Below are 19,967 nucleotides of genomic sequence, written 5' to 3'. Positions count from 1 at the left end.
ATATTTAAATCTTTATATTTATCTAAATTCTATAAAATTGCAATAGTGTAGTGTTACTTCTTTGTAGACTTTTGACATGTCAAAGGTAAAAATTTATATAACATTATACAGGAATCCAGATCTTAACAACCAAGCTGAATCTTAAATCTATGTTCGTGATAATATTCTTAATGTTAATTCTTTTAAATACTTTTCTTTTTAACTAAGGGAACTGCGATTATTTAAGTAAATAGCTAGTTGCAGAACTAAGGTCTAATTTTACTTTCGACTGTAATCGAACTGCCTATCTTTAAGTGCTTAGACATTTTTACCAAAAGAATTGTTTACATTTTTTAAGTTTTATACTAATAGTGAAATTTAAGATGTAATACTACAAGTTAGCCATACTTGATACTTAGCTAAAAGTTACTCAGAACTAAAGATTGTTTTATAAGTGAAATAAAACACCTAAAGTTATTGGTCTTCATTAAATGATTTCTAAGCCTTATTTTTCATCTATTATTTTCTAAACACCAACAAATTTTTTTTTTCTGCTCCACAGAATCATTTTCCCTATCCAGATATCGCAGTTGCCTTTAGAGTCAGTTCTTCATCTCACTTTGTTTGGAGTTTTAAATCAGAGCAGTGGAAGTTCCCCTGATTCTAATAAACAGAGAAAGGGGCCAGAAGCTCTGGGCAAAGTCTCTTTAACTCTATTTGACTTTAAACGGTGAGTATTACTGAATTGTGACAGAGTTCTCTGATACTCTGTACATCAAAAACAGGCTGGGGGCTGGGGATTTAGCTCAGTGGTAGAGCGCTTACCTAGGAAGCGCAAGGCCCTGGGTTCGGTCCCCAGCTCTGAAAAAAAGAACCAAAAAAAAAAAAAAAACAGGCTGGAGGCCAGAGTGGAAGCAGTGACAGACGTGAGCTTTGACCTAGACAAAATAGTCTCTCTGTTAGAGTTTCAGTGTAATCTATCTGGTGAATATTCAAAGGATTGCTTGTCACTCACTGATCCAGGAGAAAAGCGATAGCCAGTGATTGTCATTTGTAAATGACACAGTGCAATAGCTCTATCAGTTCTCTTGATATTAAAAGAAATCTATTTTGCATATTTCCTACCTTTCTCCATTTTCAGAGATGGTACAGGATTAAACAGTTCTAACTCACTAACCAGTCCTTAGTCTTGTGAGCCCTTGATCTGAGAGTTGCATGTGGCATTCCAAGTACAATCATGATTGCCATTCGTCCACTTTATTTCTAAGTCATTTAAAAAAAATTCAATTATTTTATGTATTGGGGGGTGATTAGAGAACAGTTTGCGGGACTCAGTTCTCTTCTTCCACACTGTGGGTTTGGAATTGATTACAAGTTGTCAGTTGTAAGAACAAGAGCCTCTGTATGCTAAAACATCTTACCAACCCCACTTCCTATTTTTATAAATATATTTTGTTATAATATATCATACAACATACTCATTCATATATCATTCTTAGCTACTTTGTGTTACTACAGCCAAATGAAGACTTTGCAACAGAGACTGCTATAACTGAGATTTTAAATATGTGCTATCATGTCCAGTCTTTTAAAATGTATATTCATTTATATTTTATGTATGTGAACATTTTTGCCTGCCAGGATGTCTGTGTACCATGTACGTACGTACATGCATAGTAACCACATGGATCAGAAGAAAGCATTGGATTCCCTAGAACTAGAGTTACAGGCAATTGTGAGCCACTGTGTGGGTGCTGGGAATTAAACCTCTGGAATTAAAACTTCCAGAGTAACAAGTGCTCCTAACCACTGAGCTAACTCTCTAGCCCCTAATTTTCAATTTTTATTGTGTTTAGGCAGGAAATCACTATGTAACCCAGGCTATCCCAAACTTAAGGTTCTGCCCCAACCTCCTGAATACTAAAATTACAAACATGTAGACTCTTAAATATTTATTGTCTAGCCTTTTATAGAAAAATATGTGGTTGGGGATTTAGCTCAGTGGTAGAGCTCTTGCCTAGGAAGCGCAAGGCCCTGGGTTTGGTCCCCAGCTCCGGAAAAAAAAGAACCAAAAAAAAAAAAAAGAAAGAAAGAAAGAAAAAAAAAGAAAAATATGTACTGAGGAGTGCTTAAATATAATTTACCTCAAGTAAGTTGTGCATCAATGGCAAAGCAGTTACTGATTCTCCTGGCTTTTTATTCTAATGGTAAAAAACAGGATACAGTTCTGTAATCCAGACCATGACCTTGAAGGTCCTGGTCTCTGGAGAAAACTTGGAAAGAGTTGTGTTTTGTTTTGTTTTGTTTTGTTTTGTTTTGTTTTGCACCTTCCTGTCTACACAGCGGTTAGACAACAGTGGTTGTCCTTATCCCTTCTACGCTCTCTTCTCAATGCCATTCTTTCCTAGATGCATTTTTATTCTCCCTTTTTCTGTTCCCACCCCACACTAATATTTTATCTAACCTCTCATTACAGTGTAGTTGCTGACTCCTTCCAATGTATTCTTAAAAACCATGCTGTTTTTACTAACACTCTAAGTTGATTATCACAATGTTTTGTGGGTTTGGGATTTTTAAAATGAAAATTACAGTATTTTTTTTAATGTTCATTAAGGTTTTTAACATGTGGAACTAAACTTCTCTACCTTTGGACTTCATCACATACAAATTCTATTCCTGGAGCAATCCCCCAAAAAAGCTATGTCATGGAAAGAATTGTGCTACAGGTAATGGTGGTTCTTGATACATGGAGGGCTTTAAATGTGAGTGTCCTTGTAAAAAGTGTTTGTGGATTCCATAATGTGGATTGTTATTAAAGAGCCTAATTAATCTTGTTTTAATCTCAGAATCTGTCTTCAATTTAAGTGTTAATAAAACCATTTCCAGTTTCTGAGAGAGTAAAACATGCTGTTTCTATCCCCAAAAATATAAACATGCTTTTGAGAATGATGAACTATTGTTGGTAATCACTGTCAACAGGAAGAAGTACTAGCTTTATACTCAATATAAATTTTTGTAGGGGTTGGGGATTTAGCTCAGTGGTAGAGCGCTTGCCTAAGCACAAGGCCCTGGGTTCGGTCCCCAGCTCCGAAAAAAAGAAGAAAAAAATTTTTTCTAGATTGTTATGAAAAATCGGTTTCCTGAAAGAAAAAGATATCAATATGGAAAATTTGGATTATAATTTGAGTGATTTTTTTTTTCCAGGCAGTGGTGGAGCATGCCTTTAATAGCAGGACTCAGGAGGCAGAGTCCTGAGTTTAAGATCTTTGAGTTTAAGGTCAGCCTGGTCTACAGAGTGAGTTCCAGTACAGCCAGGGCTATGCAAAGAAATTCTGTCTGGGTAAACAAACAAACAACCAAATACACACATACACTTTTTTTTCACTCATTTCTGTGAATTTTTCAGGTTGATTTTCCTTCTCCTGCATTTGACATTATTTATACATCTCCTCAAATTGATAGAAACATTATACAGCAATACAAGCTGGAAGCACTGGAGAATGAAATAAAGGGAAAACTTCTGGATATTGTTCACAGAGATTCATCATTTGGGTATGCTTTGTTTATTACTTTCTTGGGACTCTTCTGTGATGTAATACTAAGGTTAAAGTTAGAAATTATAGCCCATGACTTAGAAGTTGTCTGAATGTGAAACAGGCCATTTGGGACTGGGAGTGCAGAATGATCCCAACAGTGCCAATGAAAGACTGGCTATATACAAATCAGGAAAATGTATAAATCTTTTAGTCTTTTTAGTTGTTTAGACTTTAAAATTGTTTCTGTAGTGCATTTGTCTGTGTGTGCCCATGTGGAGAGAGGTCTACATGGGGTCTCTTCTCTATCTCTTTAACACTTTTTTTTTGAGACAGACTTTTATTGAACCTAGGCTCATCTCTTGGCTAGGCTGGCCTGCGGGCCACAGGACTTTAGGGATCCTCCCTATCTCTTCATTCCCAATGCTGAGTTGCAGATGCACACTGCCACACCAAATTTATATGTTAATGCTAGAGAGCTGATCTCAGGTGCTCATGTTTGCACCGTAGGTACTTTTTACACTAAACCATTTACCCAGACCCATTTTTACTGTATACATGTGTGTATACATATATGTGCATATAGAATATAGAAGTCAACATTAAATATCTTCCTTAATCAATCACTCTCCATCTTATTTTTGAGACAGGGTCTCTGACTGAATCTGGAGCTTGCCAGCAAGTTAAATAGACTGGGTGACCATCAGGCCCTAAGGATCTACTTGTCTCCAGCTCTATCACCCAGATACTTTAAAACAAAGCAAAGTAGAACATATCAGTGCTGGGAATTGAATTCAAATACTTATACTTACATAGCAAACACTTTCCCAACTAAGCCATCTTCCGGTCCTTCTTGTATTATCAAAGGCAAACCGGCTGAGATATCTCTAATAGGTATCAGTTGATTAATTCGCTTAACCTATAAAGAATCTATTCATGGACTGACAAGGTGGTGCTGCAGATAAAGTGTTTGCCAGTCATGCCTGGCCACCTGAGTTAAATCCTATAGCCCACATAAAGGTGAAAGGAAAGCATAGATTCCAAATGTTGTCATCTGACTGCTACACATGCTCTGTGACATGCATGCCCAAGCATGCATTGTATACACACACACACACACACACAAACACAAAACCAATAAAATTTTAAAAGGACCTTTTTATGTTAATAAGATAAATAGGGTTGGGGATTTAGCTCAGTGGTAGAGCGCTTGCCTAGGAAGCGCAAGGCCCTGGGTTCGGTCCCCAGCTCCAAAAAAAAAGAACCAAAAAAAAAAAAAAAAAAAAAGATAAATAGCTAAGTAGTAACGGAAAGGGGATGAACAAGACAAGCCCTTAAAAATGAGATATAATTAATACAATGTAGTATCCAAGTGGCAAAAATTTATAATCACCTTATGAAGCTATGTTGAAAACATACATACTGGACTGGAGAGATTGCTCAGTGGTTAAGAGCACTGACTGCTCTTCAGAGGTCCTGAGTCAAATCCCAGCAACCACATGGTGGCTCACAACCATCTGTAATGGGATTTGATGCCCTCTTCTGGTGTGTCTGAAGACAACTACAGTGTACCTATATATAATAAATCTTAAAAAAAAAAAAAAAGAAAAGAAAAGAAAACATACATACACACAAAGAAAGAGAATTGTTTTATTAGAAGCATATTTAAAGGCCACATCCCTTTTGGAGAGCAATTTGACAAAATCTGTAAATGTTATAATATGTATATACCGCAACCCATCAGGGCTGCTCCCTATGATAAAGTAAAGGAAATCCTCATATATATTGAAACACAAATGTTCTTTGTAATATTTATTTGCGTTGCCAACTGATGGTTGATGTCCACTGATGGAAATTCAATTACCCAGGTAACAACAGTGAATATTTATAGTCGTATATACTAAAATGTGATACAGTAAATGGAGAAACCAAGGAGCAGATTAGGATAGTGATACCATCAATACAGAGAAAATAAAATCTAAAACACGCATGTGGATACTTCTGTGTGAATAGACCATCTCTGGAAGCAATGCATGCTGTCTTAGTCCACTTCTCCCTCGGGGTAGCCAGGCCCTTTGTGCACTGAGCTGGACTGGGTGGTACAGGCAGGATCTTGGTCAACAGTGAGTTCGTGGACAGAGAACATAGACCTGGGAACAGCTTTGCAGAACTAATTCAGCTTATTTGGGAGGTGGGGGATAAACACTTTTGAACTTTTGAGGGGTGAATAGAGGCTATCAAGATGAGGGTACATCATCGGTCATGGCTAGGTATGCCTCCTCTGCATGAGGAGGAATTCCAGGGGCTGCTGGACATAACCTTATACGAGGAAAGGAAGTTTAACCTGGCTGCCAGCCTTGTGACCTCCTCTGGTGAGGCAAAGGTGGGGAGCACATGGCTGCATGGACCAGGACATGCAGGCCAAGGCAGTAGGAGAGAGATCCTACTCCTTCAGATCTCAGGACAAGACTTCTAGGGTTTGGACGTGCTTGACCCCACTCTCGTTCCGGACTTGCTTTCCCAGTCCCCACGCTCCCTGGCCGCACAAGAGCAGATGCTTATCTATAGGAGAATTAGGAAGACTCCTGTCTTAGTCAAGGTTACTATTGCTGTCAAACCCTCAACCAAAGCAAGTTGGGGAGGAAAGGGTTTATTTGGCTCATACTTCCACATACTGTTCATCACTAAAGGAAATCATATCTGTGGGCTTTTTCATACTGAATATGAGTACATTTTACTTGTGTACTATATGCACAAAGATGAATGGGTGAGCCAGACATGCTATGCACACCTGTAATCCCAACACAGGCAATAAGAGGAACAGGAGTTGGAAGCCATCTTAAACTGCATGGCAGCTTTGACGCCAGCCAGGGCTGTGTAAGATCCTGTCTCAAAAAGAATGAGAAGGGTCCCCGCCTCGTCGCCCCTGGTGTGGGGCGGGTCCCCCGCCTGGAGTCTGGACCAGGGTCTGGTGCAGAGAGCCATTCGTCCCAGGAAACGGGGGTGCAGCCCGGAAAGGGAGCCGCCCTCTCACCCGGCATGCTTAATGCAAGTTGTTCGTGTGGAACCTGGAGCTAAACCATTCTTAGACGACCTGCTTCTGGGTCGGTGTTTCGTACGTAGCAGAGCAGCTCCCTCGCTGCAATCTATTGAAAGTCAGCCCTCGACACAAGGGTTTAAATGAAAGATAATAATAATAATAATAATAATAATAATAATATTATTATTATTATTATTATTATTATAAAAAGAATGAGGAACGACAGTGAAATATTTCATGAACATGCCATTGAACTTAACTCAGAATTTGTCTCCAAAATATTTTCTCCCCATTTCGACTGTCAATTCAACTGTATGCTTCCCTAAAAAATTCACTGTAGCTTTTTATTTTCCCCATTGCACTTGATTGTACTTGTGTGCATGGAATCTTTGCTTCTTGTAGGGTAAGCTCTGCTTATTTAACTCTTGCTTTGTAGTGCTTGGCATCTTGTTGGAATTTCCCTTTATTTAAACAGATCTGGTACTTCTGTCAAATCAGAATGATTTTCATCACCAAATGAAGATAGGTTAGTGATGTTAGCTGTATATTGAATATAATATCTGTTTGATATTAGTACTATCAAGAGGTGACTGTCACAAATGAATACATTTCTTTGAATTTTTAATTATTAAGATAATTATATCATGATTTTACTGAGAAATAATTTAATTCTATTATATATGCAGACTTTCTAAAGAAGATAAGGCCTTTTTGTGGGAAAAACGCTATTATTGCCTAAAACATCCAAATTGTCTTCCGAAGATACTAGCAAGTGCTCCAAACTGGAAGTGGGCTAATCTTGCCAAAACTTACTCTTTGCTCCACCAGTGGCCGCCATTGTGTCCATTAGCTGCATTGGAGCTCCTTGATGCAAAGTAAGTCAAATACATTTATTTGATGTTTTATTGTCAAATTTTCCATCAATGTGTTATGCTTCCCTTTTAACATGAAAACAGCATAAGATGATGTAACTGTATACATGTAATTTATGTAAGCATAATCTTTTTCATTGAAATGGTCAAGAAACCATTTTTGTGACATTTAAAACTTAACCTAAAGAAATAATTAGATGGCTAATTTTGAATAATTTTATTAATATAAAATTTATAAATATATTTTTCAAGACAGGGTTTCCTCTGTGTAGCTGTGGCTGTCTTGGAATTCACTTTATAGACCAGTCTGGCCTTGAACTCATAAAGATCTAAATTTATAATTATTAATAATTAGTATTTTATGATGGTGCAAAATTAGTTTTATGAAGCTCAAGTTAAGGAATCTGTATTTAGGGGGGCTGGAGAGAGCACTGACTGCTCTTCTATTCAATTCCCAGCAGCCACGTGGTGGCTCACAACCATCTATCTATAAAGGGATCTGATGCCCTCTCCTGGTGTGTCTAAGGACAGCTACAGTGGACTCACATACTTAAAATAAGTAAATAATACTTTAAAAAAAAAAGAATCTGTATTTAGACAGTGTTTTTCCTACTTTAGTGAAAAGAAAGGTATTGAGGAGGGCAAGAGAACACATGCGATGTACAGACCTGAAGAGGGATAGTGAGAATGATAAGTGGAGATTTGTGAGCTGGGCGGTGCTGGCACACATCTCTAATCCTAGCACTTGCGATAGAGGCAGGCGGATCTCTGAGTTTGAGCCTAGCTTAGACTATAGAGGGAGTTCCAGGACAGTCAGGGCTATACAGAGAAACACAAAAACAAAATTAAAAATAAGACAAAACAAAAAAAAGTGGAGACCGTGGGGGAGGTTCAGCCAGAACTTAGTGTGTATGGAGATTCCATTAGGAACTTGCTGTGTAGACTAGGCCTCTGCCTGCTGAGAGCTAAACTTAAAGGTATATACTGCACACTGGTTTAAATGGAGTAAGAGCCATTTGAAGCTTCTTTCTTAGGGGCAGACTAAAATTGTGTTTTTAATTAATGCAGCTGCATTAGAAAGAAACTATTGTTAAATCTTGAGTTTTCTGCTATTCTAGATTTGCTGATCAGGAAGTGCGATCGCTAGCTGTGAGCTGGATTGAGGCCATTAGTGATGATGAGCTAACAGATCTTCTCCCACAGTTTGTACAGGTAGGAATTTTTATCAGGCTACCTTGCTTCCTACTCACCCACTCAAGTTCCAGTGGGTGGGCAATGATTATGGGACCCCTTTTCTATTCTAAAATGCCATTACAGTACAGCAGAAATGTTGAGGACATTGTGTAAGAATGTAGTATGAAGCGTCTGCTAGGCAAGCCTTTTACCACTGAACTATAAAACCTAGCGGTTTCATTTCTATAAATATCTTTTCACCAATGAGTAATATTTAGTCTACATATTTAATGCTTTTATCTGAACAATTTAGTATGGTTTGACTCATAATAACACTTATTTCCTCTTACACATAGGCTTTGAAATATGAAATTTATTTGAATAGTTCACTAGTGCGCTTCCTTCTGTCCAGGGCACTGGGAAACATCCAGATAGCACACAGTTTGTATTGGTAAGATTTAAATTTTATCAAGTCACTCCTTTCTTTTGCAGATATTGGCAGAGTTGTGACAATAAACAGTGGGCTCATGATACTTGCTGTAGGTGACCAGATGTGTAGTGAATCTGTTATTTTACAGAAGCTAAAATTTTAGTCTTTAAAATTAAAACCAAAATGAATAAAATTGGACAGTATTTTTGGACACTATGACTTTATAATAACTAATAAACCTTTTCTTGCTTATATGACTTAATTTCTTAGATATACAAAATAGAAACTATTAGATGGATTTTTGCAGGAGCTTCATCTAGTTCACAGAAGTGACTGACATACGTATTTTTGTTGCATTAGGCTTCTCAAGGATGCTTTGCACGATACACGGTTTGGAAGCAGATATGAACATGTGTTGGGTGCTCTCCTCTCTGTAGGAGGAAAAGGACTCAGAGAAGAGCTTTCTAAGCAGATGAAACTTGTACAGCTTTTAGGAGGAGTGGCAGAAAAAGTAAGGCAGGCTAGTGGATCAGCCAGACAGGTATGTACCCATGAAAGAGAACACAAGTATTCTTTTGGGGGAACAGGGGGTTGGGGAGGAGATCTCTATATACCCAGGAAGGCTGGCCCCTATATCTTCTTGCCTCAGCCTCTTCAGTGCCCGGATTGTAGATGCTTGCCACTTTACTTGGGCAGTTGGTATTTTTTTTAACTTAATGTTTTTATTGATTATTTGAAAATTTCACATAATTCACCCTGATCCCATTCATTTCCCAGTCCTCCTAGGTCCACCTCAACTCTTATACCTCCCCCAAAACATAAGAAGGAAAACCAAACAAAAACTCAAGCCCAATTCGTATTGCCCATATATTCACTGGAGCATGGCCAAACTCCCAGTGGCCAGCCCTTTAAAGAAAACTGATTCCATCTCCTACGCCAACCCCTCCAGAAGCCAGCAACTGGAAGAGCCTATACTTCAGCAGCCTTATCACAATTTTTAAGAGTTCTCTTCTCACTTGGGCAGTTGAAATTTTAATAAGAACTATGTCGAATCTATAAATCAATTTGGAAATACTGCGATTATAGTAATGTGTATGTGCTCATCTGTCTGTCTGTCTATCTATCTAATTAGGGATTTTTGTTTTTTGGTTTTTTGAAACAGGGTCTCCCTATAATCCCTGACTGTCCTTGAACTCACTATGTTGACCAGGCTAATCTCAAAATCACAAAATCTTCCTGCTTCTGCCTCCCAATGCCGAGTTAAAGGTGTATACCACTACACTCAGCCATAATAATGTATCTTAATTCTTGAACTCAGCTTGTCTTGTGTCATGAACACAAGATAGGACGTCTATTTAGATAAACTTAGATTCTTTCAAAAATTGTTCTAGTTTTTGTTTTGTGTTTTGAAAATGGCTCTTTTCACTTTATCTTGGAGAAGTCTTGTCAGCACAGTTACACTTCACATTCAGTAAGTACATAATATTACGAAGTATTTAGAACATGATTTCTGACCTCCATGGACATTGTTCATATTTTTGTGCTTTCTTGTGTAATGTTGCTGTGAACATTACTGCACATCTCTACCCATCCCGCAGCATTTCTTATTTCCTTCTTATGATGTTTTGAAAGGATGATACCATCCTTACTGTGTTGCCTAGGCTGGTCTCAGACTCTCTTAAGTTATCTCAAAATCCTGTCTCAATCTCCCTAGTAGCTCACTCTGTAGATGCATGTCACTGATTTAGGTATGCTTTTCTTTCTTTATGGGATATTCCTATGGACAAAATAGTCAAGTTAAGAACTATACACATTTTAACTATAGTGACTTCTGTTAGAATCTTATTTTCTCTAAAAAGCAACCCCTGCCTGGGCATGATGACACACGCCTTTAATCCCAGCTCTTGAGAGAGGAAGGCAGATCTCTGTGAGTTCCAGGCCAACCAGGGTGATAGAGACCCCATGCCCATGACCCCAAACCCTGTGTATATGGGTGTTACTAATTGGATTTAGTGGGTTATATAGGAAAAAAAAAAGAGAGTTTGTGATGTTGGGAGGTAGATGTATTAGGGGATGTAGAAGGAGGTGTGGATATGAGCAAAAAACATTGTATATACATAGAAGAAATTTTCAAAGAACAATCTTCAGTGCTAGAAGATGACATTGTCAGTAAAGTACTTGCAGCACAAGCTTGAATTTAGAGTCTCAGTACCCACATAAAAAGACTGGAAGCAAAGACAAGAAAGGATCCCTAGGGCTCACTGGCAAGGTAGCTTAGCTAACCAGTCCTTTGATGAGAAACTGTCCAGAAAGATAGTGATTACAAAAGACACCAAGCATTAACCTGTGGCCTCCATGAGTGTGTGTGTGCATTCACATGAACATACTCAAAATGAATAGATCTTCATTTTCATGATGCACTTACAGAGGCAATCTCTTCCATAGGTGGTCCTCCAGAAGAGTATGGAACGAGTACAGTCCTTTTTTCTGAGAAATAAATGCCGGGTTCCTCTCAAACCAAGTCTAGTAGCGAAAGAATTAAATATTAAGGTAACACAATACTCTTTAAGTTTATATATACTTCAAAATAATGCACAAACATACAAGTATAAATGAGATGTGTAGTTTGTAAGTGCATAGGAAAGGGTGTCGTTAGATGTATTTTTTAGCATATTTTTACCTAATCAATATTCTTTAAAGACATAGTGTCAGACTTTTTTTTTTTTTTTTACTATTTTGGGTTTTGTTTGTATTCTTAAATTAGGGGTCTTACATTAGCTTTTTGGTAAATTTTATCTTAAGGTGAGATTTTTGTAGAGCATTTGTCTATATGTGCAAAGCCCTATATGTCCAATCCCCAGTCCCACAAAAAATTAGGTAAAATGTGATTTGATCTTTTCTGTAGTTGTTATTTGATGGCATAAATCATGAATCTCACCATACATACGTGAAAGTGGAGCTGTTCCAGATCAGGATGGGAATCACACAGCTGTGTGCTTTGTTGAGAGATTCAGATACTTTAAAGTTCAGGTGATTAAAATTTTTTGCGGGCTGGAGAGATGGCTCAGTGGTTAAGAGCACTGACTGCTCTTCCAGAAGTCCTGAGTTCAATTCCCAGCAACCACATGGTGGCTCACAACCATCTGTAAAGAGATCCGATGCCCTCTGGTGTGTCTGAAGACAGCTGCAGTGTACCTATATATAATAAATGAATAAATCTTTAAAAAAAATTTTTTTTGCACCAGATTTTTAAATTTTTGTCATTTCTGCCTTTTTTAGTGAAGGTATTTTACTGCTATATGCTATGTTTAAATTTTAAGAGATATTTACATATATTATTGGCGGATCATGTAAACGCTAGTTAACAACCATTGTATGATTTGCTGTAATTCAGAGCAGATAAAAAGGAAAACATGAGGGACTATACATTCATAATTCACTTTTATGCTAGTGTTAACCTTTCTAACGTTCAGTGTTGTGTTTGCAGTCATGCTCATTCTTCAGTTCGAATGCCATGCCTCTGAAAGTCACAATGGTGAATGCTGATCCTCTGGGAGAAGAAATTAATGTCATGTTTAAGGTGAGAAGACCAAAGTTATTCTTTGGCTTTTGTCTTGGGTTTTTTTGTGGGGTAGGATGTGTTTAGTTTGGTTTTGAGACAGGCTCTCTATATAACCTTGGCTATCCTGGAACTTGTTATGTAGACAAAACTAGAATTGAACATAACAACCATGTTCCCATTTCTGCCTCCTGAGTGCTGGGATTAACAGTGTGTGCCACCATACTAGGCCTCTTGGTTTTCGTTTTATTTTGGTTTTTTAATGATAATTCCTCTGTATTGCCTGGCTGAAGGCCTAGGCTCAAGGGATCCTTCTCCTGGTTGAACTTCTCAAATACCTATACTATACTATTGATTGTCACCATGTGTCCAGCTAGGACACTGGGGGGAAAAGACAGCTTAAAAATTCTTTTAACCAAATTTATTAAATATTTATTTAATTTTGAAGTTGAATCAGTAAAATTTAAGATGGTGGCATATACCTGCAATGCTCAGGAAGTTTAGGAAAGGAAGACCACAAGTTGTAAGCCAACCTTGACTGTGATACTCTGTCTCAAGGAAAAAAAAAAAAGCACAATTTGAGTACTTCTATAAAATTATTACTGACACTCTTCTCAGATAGGACTGGGGAGAAGTTTAGCCCTAGGCCAACCTGACTGAACAGGCAGGCACTATTAGGTTTGCCAAGCTGCAAAAAACAGGAGTGACAGTACCTAGGGGATTGTGTGAGACAGCATCTCACAGTATAGTCGTGGCTGGCCTTGAACCCTGGATCATCCTGTTAGAGCTTCCCATGTGCTGGGGATTATAAGGGTATGCCACTTACCTGGATTTTGGTTTTTAGAAACAGAAATTATCTATGTGAAGCAGAAGGACTGGAGTATTAGAGAAGAATCTATTACCTGTTGAAATTTGTGAGTTTTAATCATAATGTGTATGCTTTTTGGGGGGGCGTAAGATTTACTAACTTATGTATACATTGTTCTACCTGTATGTATGCCTACAGGCCAGAAGATCTCATTATAGTTGGTTATGAGCCACCATGTGATTGCTGGGAATTGAACTCAGGACCTCTTGAAGAACATCTAGTGCTCTTAACCTCTGAGCCATCTCTCTAGTCCATAATGTGTACACTTTTAAGAAAGAATGGAGAGTTCTGATTAATTCATTAAGTTGATTAATTGGAAGTTCACAAAGACAGCTTAAATTGAACTTCCTTTGATAGATAGAGGTTTCTGTTTCTAAAATAATACCATTTGTTTTAATTATAGACATTTTATGAAGTTGTCTCAATATTTGTTAAGGGAAATCTCCCATAATCTTTTTCATAGTTTTATGGAGTGGCCTCAAAAATATATTTATAATCGTTTGTATTAAAATTGTTATTTAGCCAGGTATTGTTGTGCATATGTTGAATTCTACCTATCCAGGGCAAAGGCAGAGTTCAAGGCCAATATCGCCATATAGCCAGTTCCAGGTCAGCTAGGGATGCAGAGTGAGACCCTGTCTCAAAGAATAGTAACAATAAAATAAAAATGTGGTCCAGTTTTTAAAAGAAAATTGAAATGCTGACATTCCAGTTAAACCTACTCATTTGGGAAGACTAATATTTAGATTTACTTAACTATATGTGTATGAATGTTTGGATGTGTGTACATGCATGCTGGTATCCTCTGAGATCAGAAGAGGGCATTGGATCTTCTGGAACTAGAATTATAGACAGTTGTGAGCCACCATGTATAGATGCTGGAAACTGAACCTAGGTCCTCTGAAAGACAAACAAGTGACCTTAACCTTGGTATTATCTCTCCAGCCCCAAGAGGACTGTTTTTTGTTGTTGTTGTTGTTTTTTTTTTTTTATTGGATTTTTTTTATTTACATTTTAAATGTTATCCTCTTTCCTAGTTTCCCCTCCAGAAACCTGTTATCCCACCACCCCCACTTCTATGAGGGTGCTCCCTCACCTACCCACCCACTACCTCCCACCTCCTCGCCTTGACATTCCCCTATACTAGGGCAGCAAGCCTTGTCAGGACCAAGGGCTTCTTCTCCCATTGGTGCCCAACAAGGCCAACCTCTGCCACATAAGCAGATGGAGCCACAGGTACCTCCCTGTGTACTCTTGGGATGGTGGTTTAGTCCCTGGGAGCTCGGGGGTGGTGGGTGGGGTCTTGTTGTTTGATATTGTTGTTGTTCTTATGGGGTTGCAAACCCCTAAAGGACTGATATTTTTAAGTGACCTTTTATTTTAAATTATTGTAGACTGATTGATCATTATAATTCTTGGTGACATAGAACCATAATGTGATGTTATATTCAGAATATTGGCATTGATATAGTCAAGAAACTATCCTAAGATCCCTGATTTCCTTTTTTGTTTTTTGGGATTTTTTTGTTGTTGTTTTTCTAGGCAGGATTTCTCTCTGTGTTGCCATGACTATCTTTAATTAAAGGTATTTTACATACTCTAAAATTTAACTTTCTAAATGTACTGTTGAGTAGAGTGTAGCTCAGTGGTAGAGTACTTGCCTAGTATACATAAGACCAAAGACTCAGTCCCCAGAACCTCAAAATTAATTAATTAATTAATTAAAATAAAATAAAATCACTCTTTGTGAAATGGAGACAGAGTTTTAAGTAGGTTTTTCTAGGAAAGTTCAGTACAGCTCTGATGATCTCTTGTCTCTGTACATTCCCTTCCAAACACCCCTCAGATCTTAAAGCATGTAACAAGTGCTTGGGAAAGGTGTAATTTTTATTTCCTTAATTTAAAGGTTGGTGAAGATCTTCGGCAAGATATGTTAGCTTTACAGATGATAAAGATTATGGATAAGATCTGGCTTAAAGAGGGCCTGGATCTGAGGATGGTGATATTCAAATGCCTGTCGACTGGCCGAGATCAAGGTAGGTCTTTTAATTGGGTCTCGATTTCTTTTTGTCTCATGAATGTGGTTTACTTTTGAACTTATTTTTGGTTGTATACTTAATATGTCCTGGTGCAGGCTTACCGGGGTCTCAGGGTCTCAGTTATTTATATCTAGTGTTACTTATTGGTTGGACTATGTATAATTAAATACTTTTAAAACAACTGTAAAGCATTTAATAAAATTACTAACAAAACAGCTCAGTAAGTAGTCTTAATAAACACTTCATATTAATTAACCAGAAGTGTAGATCAATTGGCCCAATAAGAAATTCATTTACTTAAGCCAATTTTGGGTTTATTTCCACAAAATAAATAGTGATTAATGGGTTTGTTATTTTTGTGGTTTTGGAGAATAGGCATACATGTATGGAGTACAGAGAACAACCTTTAAGAGTCATTTCTCAGCTGGGTGATGGTGGTGGCACACACCTGTAACCATAGCACTTGGGAGGCAGAGGCAGGCGAATCATTGAGTTCAAGGCCAGCCTAGTCTACAGAGCTAGTTCCAGAACAGCCAGGGCTATACAGAGAAACCTTGTTTCGAAAAACCAAAAAGGAAAGAAAGTTATTTTTCTTTCTTTTGTGGATTCTAGGGTTAGAACTCAGGCACTTTCATGGCATGGCGGGCATTTTTAATCACTCACTCAGTTCTCAATTGAACTCATTGTGTGATATATATTACTTGTTAATCAAGTAACACCATCATTGTTACATTGTTCTTAATCAGTACCTACCACATGAACAACACAAACACACAACACAAAATAATCATTACATTTTAGATACTCTTTTATATTTTTTCATTTTTTCCAGCGACAAGGTTTCTCTGTGTAGGCCTGGCTGTCTTGGAACTCACTGTGTAGACCAGACTGACTATGAACTCAGAAATCCACCCGCCTCTGAGTGAGGGTTAAAGGTGTGCAACTCCGCCACCACCTGACATTTTTTTTTCTTACTTTATTTACATGGGTTTGTTTCTTAAAAAGAATTATTTTATGTATATGAGTGTCTTAAGATAATACCAGAAGAGAGCGACAGATGGTCATGAGCCACCATGTGGTTGCTGGGAATTAAACTCAGGATCTCTGGAAGAGCAGTCAGTGCTCTGAACTGCTGAGGCATCTCTCCAGCCCCATATATGGGTGTTTTGCTAGCATGTATGTTTGTGTACTATGTGAGTGCTTAGTGCTTGGTGCTTTAGGATGCCACAAGGGGACATCAGATCTCCTGGCACTGGGGTTACAGATAGTTGTGACATGTAAGTGCTGACATTCAAACTGGATTCCTCAAGAAGAAAAGCCAGTAGTGCTCTATAACTACCGAGCCATCTCTCCAGACCTTGGGTGCTTTTAAAAAATAAGATAATTGGGGCTGGGGATTTAGCTCAGTGGTAGAGCGCTTGCCTAGGAAGCGCAAGGCCCTGGGTTTGGTCCCCAGCTCCGAAAAAAAAAGATAATTTTGGCTGCTCCCATTTTCCAGCATGACTTGTCAGATTTGGTATCTTATTTCAAGGATGAAAGATATAAATATTTGAAAAGCTTACTATGAAGACACATTTTCACACAGCTTCATATTGTGTTTATTAAAGGCATGGTGGAGCTAGTTCCTGCCTCAGACACTCTCAGGAAAATCCAAGTGGAATATGGTGTGACAGGATCCTTTAAAGATAAACCACTTGCTGAATGGCTAAGGAAATACAACCCTTCTGAAGAAGAATATGAAAAGGTGGTCAATATGTCTCTCTAGTCTAGAGAGCTATCTATTATAAAGACTTTTAATGCTTAAAAACTGTTATAATGTTAATGTGGCTTAAGGAAGACTCACAATCACTTTGAATGGTATCCTAAGAAGACTCCAGTTTTGTTTTGTTTTGCTTCAATGTTTTTATTTGCTTGTGAAGAATTATGTTTCAGTATGGCATTTTCAAAAAAATTTGCTTTTGTTGTTTGTCTTCCCTATCTTGTCCCTTGAGCTAAAGGACCTCAGGTTTAATGTGATTTAGCTGCCTAATTTAGGTACAATTAATGTGTCATTTTTATAGACATTGAAGTGCTGTCTGTCCGTTGACCTGTGGAGGTAAAGCAAGAGAAATTTGCATTGTGGGTCTTTTAGAGTGGTTTAGTTAGACCACTCCTGTTTTTAAATTCTTTTTGACAGGGTCTCTCTACATTGGCCCTGGCTGTCCTGAAACTCGATGTGTAAACCAGACTGCCCTTGAACTCACAAAGTTCTGCCTTCCTCTATCTCCCTAAAGCTGGAATTGAAGGCCACCACATTAATTTTTTGTAGTCTTGGGAAGCAGTATGAAGGAGATGGTATTTCTTCACTTTAATATTTCTGATAAAATGATGGCCCAAAGTGATTGTTGAACAGCATGCACTAAACTAAGCACTTTCTTTCCATTTTACTAAGAAGGAATATAGCAAAATGGAGTCCTGTTGCCTGCATTGGATTTTAGCGTTCCCACCTCCAATTACATGATCTTGACGAACACTGAAGTCTTGCTAGATCTTACTTTTCACTTGCCTGTGAAATAGCATAAATCTTAATACCTAAGTTACTGGTTTATGGTGGGGTTTTTAAAAAATAGTTGTAAATAGATTGGTATTAAGTGTTATACCTTTAATTTTTTTTGTACTTGTATTTTTTGAGACAGGATCTTGTTCTAACTGGCCTGAAACTCATAGCAATCCTCCTGCTTCTACTTCTTGAGTGCTGGGATTATAGATAAGAGCTACCATACCCAGCTTTTCAAATACTTTTATTAAAGAGTGATGGATTGGACCTGATGTAGTGGTATATTCCTTTAATCTCAACACTCAGAAGCAGAGGCAGGAGATCTATGTGAGTTTGAGGATAGCTAGGGCTACATAGTGAAACCCTATGACCAAAAAAAAAAAAAAAAAAAAGTGATAAGATTACTACCACATACTGGCAATCCCTGCCTCACTTCACCTCCTTTAAGATATTTTTTTCCTAACATAGTTTTATGTGTTTATTACAGGCTTCTGAGAACTTTATCTACTCTTGTGCTGGGTGCTGTGTAGCCACTTATGTTTTAGGCATTTGTGATCGGCACAATGACAATATAATGCTTCGAAGCACAGGACACATGTTCCACATTGACTTTGGAAAGTTTTTGGGCCATGCACAGATGTTTGGTAGCTTCAAAAGGTACTAATGTTTTTATTACTATCACTGAAGGACATGTCCCAGGCCTTGTTCTTGCTGTGCTTTGCCTGTGTCTCCTTTTGAAGATAACGGGGAATAAAAAGACCTTAAGAAATGATCCTTTTTGTTGTTGTTGTTTAAGATAGATTTATGTATGTATGTATTTATTATAATCACACTGTAGCGATCTTCAGACACACCAGAAGAGGACATCAGATTTCATTACAGATGGTTTTGAGCCACCATGTGGTTTCTGGGATTTGAACTCAGGACCTTTGGAAAAGCAATCAGTGCTCTTAACCACTGAGCCATCTCTCCAGCCCAAGAGATGATCTTACCACACAGTAGACAAAACCAGTTTGCGTCTAAACTTTGTTGAAATAAATGGACATATATTCTGTTTCATCTAGTTCATGGTGCCTGCTACAGATGGTTTCATTTGTATAATGGTAATGAGTATAAATTCTCCTCTACATATTTTGGTAACCACTGTTGAATCTATCTTTGAGGATATTGATTTATAAGTAATCACTTTTGTGAAAATTTCATATTTAAGTTCTGTCCAATGATGAAGTTTTCCTCAAAATGTGAATTTTCAAGGATTATGGAAATGCAAAAACGTTTGCTGTTTCCTATTTGAAAATTGTTATAGCTCACATTGCTTCATTTAATAAATTTTAACAGCAGTGGCACCATTTATTTTGTGTGCATCTGTAAATATGCTTTCTGTGTGCTTTCAACAGGGACCGCGCTCCTTTCGTGCTTACCTCTGACATGGCCTATGTCATTAATGGAGGTGAAAAGCCCACCATTCGTTTCCAGTTGTTTGTGGACCTCTGCTGTCAAGCCTACAACTTGATAAGAAAGCAAACAAACCTCTTTCTTAACCTTCTCTCACTGGTAACAGTCTTTATAGACATTGAATTGTATATTAGAGCCTCTGTATTTAGATAATTTAAAGAGGATGTTTTATGCTTTTGGAATAAAATTGGCTGTACTCACAGATGTCAAAATATTAGTGCAACATTTTTAGCTTACTGCTATGAATCCCCAATCCTGATTTCAGTAATTAAAAAAACACAGAGTCAGGAAAGTGGTGACCCCAGAGTGGAGAGTAATAGTAACTGGAGCATGTTAGGGGCATTCATTCACTGCTGGTGAGTGCATTTCTGTCTCTAGATCTAGAATGTTCAGGTGGCAAACATCCATTAAGCTGTATACTCAAGATTTCTTTACTTCCTAGAATATATAGCACCTCAGTAAAAACAAGAAGAAGGTGCTATA

The 19,967-nt window shown here is 37.8% G+C and overlaps 1 protein-coding gene across 6 annotated transcripts in view; it reads left to right on the top strand.

The window, feature by feature from the left end:
* The window catches only part of Pik3c2a (phosphatidylinositol-4-phosphate 3-kinase, catalytic subunit type 2 alpha), a 105,539-nt gene that overhangs the window by 74,156 nt on the left and 11,416 nt on the right, over nucleotides 1-19,967 (top strand). For 5 of the 6 annotated variants that reach the window (NM_001108500.1, XM_063267507.1, XM_063267503.1 and 2 more), the window contains 13 exons: nucleotides 542-709; nucleotides 2,594-2,705; nucleotides 3,386-3,531; nucleotides 7,239-7,427; nucleotides 8,543-8,636; nucleotides 8,954-9,048; nucleotides 9,388-9,568; nucleotides 11,473-11,577; nucleotides 12,515-12,607; nucleotides 15,361-15,490; nucleotides 17,101-17,237; nucleotides 18,517-18,686; nucleotides 19,427-19,583. In NM_001108500.1, coding sequence (NP_001101970.1) covers nucleotides 542-709; nucleotides 2,594-2,705; nucleotides 3,386-3,531; nucleotides 7,239-7,427; nucleotides 8,543-8,636; nucleotides 8,954-9,048; nucleotides 9,388-9,568; nucleotides 11,473-11,577; nucleotides 12,515-12,607; nucleotides 15,361-15,490; nucleotides 17,101-17,237; nucleotides 18,517-18,686; nucleotides 19,427-19,583 — 1,777 coding nt within the window. Of the gene's footprint in view, nucleotides 1-541; nucleotides 710-2,593; nucleotides 2,706-3,385; nucleotides 3,532-7,238; nucleotides 7,428-8,542; nucleotides 8,637-8,953; nucleotides 9,049-9,387; nucleotides 9,569-11,472; nucleotides 11,578-12,514; nucleotides 12,608-13,430; nucleotides 13,501-15,360; nucleotides 15,492-17,100; nucleotides 17,238-18,516; nucleotides 18,687-19,426; nucleotides 19,584-19,967 lie in introns of those variants that run through there. The other variant, XM_039082801.2, reaches the window with a different exon arrangement.

This window comes from Rattus norvegicus, chromosome 1 (genome assembly GCF_036323735.1).
Source record: "Rattus norvegicus strain BN/NHsdMcwi chromosome 1, GRCr8, whole genome shotgun sequence".
In the NCBI taxonomy this organism is placed as follows: domain Eukaryota; kingdom Metazoa; phylum Chordata; class Mammalia; order Rodentia; family Muridae; genus Rattus; species Rattus norvegicus.
Note: the sequence above shows the minus strand (reverse complement) of the source record. Positions and strands in the feature narration are given on the sequence as shown.